The 6,038-nt window shown below is 46.1% G+C and overlaps 1 protein-coding gene across 1 annotated transcript; it reads right to left on the bottom strand.

Moving 5' to 3' along the window:
* Positions 1 to 988: 988 nt before the first annotated feature.
* On the bottom strand, positions 989 to 1,948 carry LOC134210283 (uncharacterized). Its single transcript, XM_062686330.1, has one exon. The coding sequence runs from the start codon at positions 1,946 to 1,948 to the stop codon at positions 989 to 991; it is 960 nt and encodes a 319-aa protein (XP_062542314.1).
* Between the last annotated feature and the right edge of the window lie 4,090 nt (positions 1,949 to 6,038).

The raw sequence follows: 6,038 nt of genomic DNA on the forward strand, positions 1-6,038 counted from the left end.
CTGCGAAGTGTTTCAAGAAATTAAACTTGCAGTCAAGGGATATGCCCAAAATTCTTAGAGTTCGTACTCGAGGAATAGGAATTCGATTTATTTTAATGGTCCGTCCCCGTTTACGGTGGTGTATCGAGCATGCATGGAGTAATTTAGATTTTGTTGGGGCTATTTCAAATCCTGCCCCGTTGGCCCATTTCACTACTGCACCAACTGTTCTCCTTAGTATCTTGCGGATCGTACCATGGTTTTTACCTTTCACTATCAGTATGACATCGTCTGCATACAGCAGGATTTCTGCATCGCTTGGGATTTTGTCGAATATTGGCTGCATAGCGACAAGAAAGAGTGTTACAGACAGGATGGAGCCCTGTGGTACTCCGTTTTCTGCTCTTCTCATTGTGGATAGTGCGCCGTTCGCAGCTACTTGGAAGTATCTATCGCATAGGAAACTGGAAATAATATTCAATCACCTCCCAGAAATTCGCCATTTAGCGAGGGTGTGCAGGATAGTGGGTCTGTGTGTCGTATCATAAGCTTTTGAGATATCAAGCGAGACTATCTCTACATGCTCATCACTTTCGTGTTGAATGAGCGATTCCATCCTGGCGAGGTGAGAGTCAACACCTTTTCCTGGGCGGAAAGCGTGTTGACGTGCGTCTAATTTTCCCTTTGCCTCCAACTCGGTGATAAGTCTGCGGTTAACCATTCTTTCGAATAGTTTTCCTAGACAGCTGAGTAGCGATATTGGTCTGTATCCTTCGGGTTTACTACGGTCTGATTCGGGCTTTGGGATGGGTACTATGATGCCGATTTTCCACTGTGCCGGGAAATTGCCACTTTCCCATACTCTATTGAATAGCTCCAACATAGCGATTTTCGCAGTAGGTGGGAGACGCTGCAAAAGTGTATAGTTTATGTCGTCTACTCCTGAAGAACCACCGCCTCGATGTTTTAGTGCCCACGTGAGCTCTTCTACGGAGAAAACTGTGTTGTACTATTTGTGTACGTTTGCGCGCTGGGTCTTATACATAGAGCAGGTATTTGTTTTGTGTTTCTTGCGAAAACTTTCTGCATATTGCGCGTCTGATGATTTTTGTTGGTACTCGTCAGCAAGTGCATTCGCAACAAGCTGCCCATCGTTTGAGTGGCCTGACGGTAGGTTGAGTGTTATCGTGCTGTTTTGTCTTTTTCCTTGAAGCCTATTTATGTTATTCCATACTTGGCTTGTAGGGGTAGCTGGGTTGATACTCTCTACAAAGTTCTCCCAACTTTTCTGTTTCGCTTCATTTATTGCTCTGCGACAGACCGAGCGTGCCTCCTGGAACTCTTTGAGTGCGGTGACTTTCTGTGGGTCATTTTCTTTCAGGCGGCGCAGGGTGCGCAGACGTTTTCGTCTGATTTTGATTGCTGATTTCACTTCCTCGTTCCACCAGGCGACAGATTTTCGTCCTGTATTACCTGTAGTTTTTGGGATGCTTGCCTCAGCAGCATCAATCATCTTCTTGGTGAATTCTTCTACCGTATACTTGCATCCTGAACGTAGGGTTGCATTCGTAATGTTTTCGTAAAGCTCCCAGTTGGCTTTTTTGAGAATCCATTTTGGTCGGAGATTGGATCTCTTTGGGTTGCCGGGTACGTCGATCAGAATTGGTAGGTGATCACTACCAGAGTAGTCCAGTAATATTTTCCAAGTAAAACTGGTAGCATGAGACACCGAGCATAGTGATACATCGAGGGCTTGCGATAATCCGGTGGAAGGGTCGATGCGGGTATGCGTGCCATTATTAAGGACGACCATGTCGTGGTACACAGCCAAATCCAGGATAGCTTCGCCTCTCTTTTTAGATTCTGGAGCTGAGTTGACGGTACTACTCCCCCAGGCAGCGTGGTGAGCGTTAAGATCACCTAGTATGAGGATTGGTTTCGGCATCTCGTCCAAAAGTTTGCCTAGCATCTCGGCAGCATTTTATCTTTTGGTGGGAGGTAGATAGATACAACCGTCATTGTTGTTGGTGTGTACAACTGGACTGCTACTGCTTGGATGTTAGTTTTGAAATTTATTTGCTGGTATAGTGTTCCATTTTTAATTGCTAATCCAGCTCCGTGCCTGCCGTGAGTTGAGCAATGACTGAGCAGTAGATGATAGTTTTGTCCTAGGAAGTCAGATTGTAATCGACTGCTATCAGCATTCGTTTCTTGCAAGCATATTACAATCGGTTGATAATTTGCGATCAAGATTTGAAGCTCGTTTTGTGAGAGCGGAGTCCATTTATGTTCCATTGAACTGCAAATGATGAGGTCTGTTGCGTCGCTGTGTCAGATTCTGTTGAAGCTTCAGATGGAGTTATAGGTTCTTGATAGTCGTGATGGGGCTCCATTAGTTGGCTGGATGATGAGCAGTGTGCTGAAAACTGTGGTTGCTCTTCGCTCACCCTGTTGTTCACTGTATGGCACCTATTGTAACCTAATGCGTCAGTGGCTGAACTGTTGCAGTGTGTTGGTGGATACGTTTTTTCCGCAGCACCTGAGGTGGTGATATGAGAAGTGGGATTTGGACGATTCATTGGTGGAAAAGGTATTTGAATACTTGCCCGGAGTTTTGGGCGACCCACGCCGACTGCCGCCAGAGGCTCCTCAGATTTCTCTGGTACATCTCTGATCAGGGTCGACGTGGGGAGCCTCGCGCTTGGCGAATCGAATGTTGATGGTTTGATGATCTGGCAGATTGATGGATTTCTGTTGAAGTGGTTCTTTGCATGGAACGTCTTGCTAGTTGGAGAAATTATATTCCTGGCTGAGTATGCGGGAATAAGCTTGATTGTGGTTTTGTAAGTTGTGTGGAGAAGTGATCGTGAATGGCCATGTCGAACGGATTCCATGGGGAGGGTATTGATGCATGGCACTGGTGGCTGGCCTCGCCAGATTTCCGCTGGACATCCACTCTCTGTGATAGGAGGGGGGAGGCTACTGCACGCTCTTCCTCCCCTCGTCGAGTGATGCCGATAGGCGCGATGATTTTGTTGCTTATAATATGAGGTGAGGCGATTTTCCTTGAATTAATTGGAAATGCAGTGGTACGTGTCTGTTTACGAGGTACTATATAGGAAAGGGTACTTGCCTGTGAAGGCGGGCTGCCCACGCCGACTGCCGCCAGAGGTTCATCGGAATTTTCCGGTACATCCCTGGTCAGGGTCGGCGTGGAAGGCCTCGCGCATGGCGAATCATGTTGTAGGTAGTTGGTCGTCTTGCTGGTCGATGGTATGCTGTTGAGGTTGTGTACTCTATCGTATTCGGCAGCGTTCATTGTGGTTATCGATGGTTGTCTGGAAGCAGTATCCAGATGGTTGTTGAGGTGATGAAGAGTGGCCATGTCGGCCGGATTCCATGAGAGGGGTAATGATGCATGGCACTGGTGGATGGCCTCGTCCGATTTCCGCTGGACATCCGATCTCTGTGATAGGAGGGGGGAGGTTACTGCACGCTCTCCTCCCTCTTCGAGTAACGCCGATAGGGGCGATAATTTTGTTGCTTACAATGCGAGGTGGGGCGATTTTCTTGAATTAATTGGAAATGCGGTGGTACGTGACTGTTTACGAGGTACTATAAAGGAAAAGGTACTTGCCTGTGAAGGCGGGCTGCCCACGCCGACTGCCGCCAGAGGTTCATCGGAATTTTCCGGTACATCCCTGGTCAGGGTCGGCGTGGAAGGCCTCGCGCATGGCGAATCATGTTGTAGGTAGTTTGTCGTCTTGCTGGTCGATGGTATGCTGTTGAGGTTGTGTATTTTATCGTATTCGGCAGCGTTCATTGTGGTTATCGATGGTTGACTGAGAGCAGTTTCCAGGAGATTGCTGAGGTTACCGGTGTTGTCAAAAGCTGTTTGAATTTGTTCATTCATTCTCGTGTCCTTTTTTGTTGCGGGGTCGTTACCTTGGGTGTTCCAGTGTGGTATTCTATAGGGCTTCTTGTCCATTATTCTTGTCGTTGTTTGAGGTGGTGCTGTTTGTGTTTGGCGTTGATATACGTTTCCCCCGATAGTTGTTGTTTTCAATAGGAGATATTTCCATCTGCCGTTTTCCGCTCCTACTACGGGTATTGACGTCATAATCCTGTTTGTCGAATTTGCGGTTATCTCGTCGCTTCGATGGTGGGGAGGTAAAAGGTTGTTCTTTACGGGGTATTCGATCGCCGTGCTCAGGTACCTTTGGATGTTTAGCTGTAGATGTCGATAGATTTCGAATATCGGATGTTGTTGGTGGATTGCGTGGTGAGGGTGATTGACTCTGTGGGCGTGATTTCAATATTTGTTTAAGATCGGCTAGATCTTTTCTTAGGGCAGCTATTTGTTTTGTAGAGTAGCAATCGTTTGGTCCTTTTCAGTAAGTTGTTTTTGAATATGTTCCTGCACAACTCCAGCGTATGTCTCCTGCCTTGTATTCTCAAGAAATATGCGTCTTGCTTCGGCGAACGATATACCTTTGTCAACTTTTAGACGGACGATTTTTTCTTCCTGCTTATATTTTGGACATTCACGAGAGGTTGTGGGATGGTCAGCTTTGCATTGAATACAGCACGGGGGGTTCTCGCATTGTTCTCCCTCTGATATGCCGTGCAGGCCAGAGCATCGAAGGCAGATTTCAGGCTGTCGACAGAGTTTCGAGAGTGTCCATATGAGCCGCATTTGGAACACATCATTGGCGTGGGGTAGTAGGCACGTACTTGCATTCGCAGAAGGCCAAAGAATACATGTTTCGGAAGCATCGTGCCATGAAACGAAAGGACTAACAAGGGGGTATTTTTTAATGTTCCATGCATTCGTTTCTTAATCCGGCGTACAGCGTGAACTCCCTGTGTTTTTAGGTAGTCTCTAATTTCTTCTTCATCTGTATTTACGGTATCCGGGTCATATACTATTCCTTGTACAGTATTAAGAGTTGGGTGGGGTATAATTTCGATGTTGGTGCCGTCTGTAAGCTTTGTTATTTTTGTCAGTTTATCTACAATGCATTTGGAGTTAGTCCGAAGGATGTAGCGCGATCCTCGGCCTTCTCGGGATGCTTTGATTGTTCTGGCCTCTTTGACACCAACTTCTTGCTCGATAGACCTACCCACTATGAAAGAGTCTGGCAGAGGAACATCTTCTCTATGCTGATCATTTGTGACGTTATCGTTTAATTTGCGGCGCAAAACAAGCACCATTACCTGACCCAATTCGTTTGAGCCAAGCAGCCACTCAGGTACATTTCTTTGACCTGTTATTCCTGCTGTGCCCTCGGGGGGGCCAGCGGAGCTGCTGGACATTTGTCCGGTTGAACCAGTAACTTTTTCTCACTTTCAGCCTTCGCAATAGAGAAATACACGCAAATACGACGTTACTGTTATTGTTGTTTTGTTTGGCACTATCTAGCACTCGGCGCACGGCACTTTGTTTCAGATATTTTGACTATGAGTGTGGGTATTATGAAACACGGCGGCGATACCGCGTGATATTTGCACTACCAAATTTTCACTAAAATCACTGCTGTTCCATCAAATTTCACGAAATCTTCAATTTACCGAGGAAGACTGGTGTTTGACGCCACTGTTACACTACCGACGGTTGGTGTTAAGGCCAAACAGACACCCGAAATAGGTAATTACTTTCTAGAGGTAATTTGCGCGTGTTGATATACCACTGTATCCCGAACGCGATCTGAATTTTTTTTTTTGTGGCTTTATTATTTTAAAAAAATATCCGAAATCTTTTATGTAAATGTGAACGTTGTCATAAGCAAAGCAATAGACCCCTTTCAAAAGTAGGGAGAGAAAAAAAGTGTCGCTAGTCCGGGTGTCGCTATTCGGATGGGTGCTAGACCCCCAATACATTACCATCCCTCTTAAAGCAAAGATTGTCGAATGACTTTTCCCTATTTGTCCTACCCAGGACTTGTGACGTGGATGCACCACTGGTAAAGCGGCACAGCTGAATGCGGTTAGTTGAGTTATCTATTACTTTCGACTGTAATTTAATGCTTTAGAGATGACTTTTCAGTCTTAACCAAATC

Source organism: Armigeres subalbatus, chromosome 2 (assembly GCF_024139115.2).
Source record: "Armigeres subalbatus isolate Guangzhou_Male chromosome 2, GZ_Asu_2, whole genome shotgun sequence".
Lineage (NCBI taxonomy): Eukaryota > Metazoa > Arthropoda > Insecta > Diptera > Culicidae > Armigeres > Armigeres subalbatus.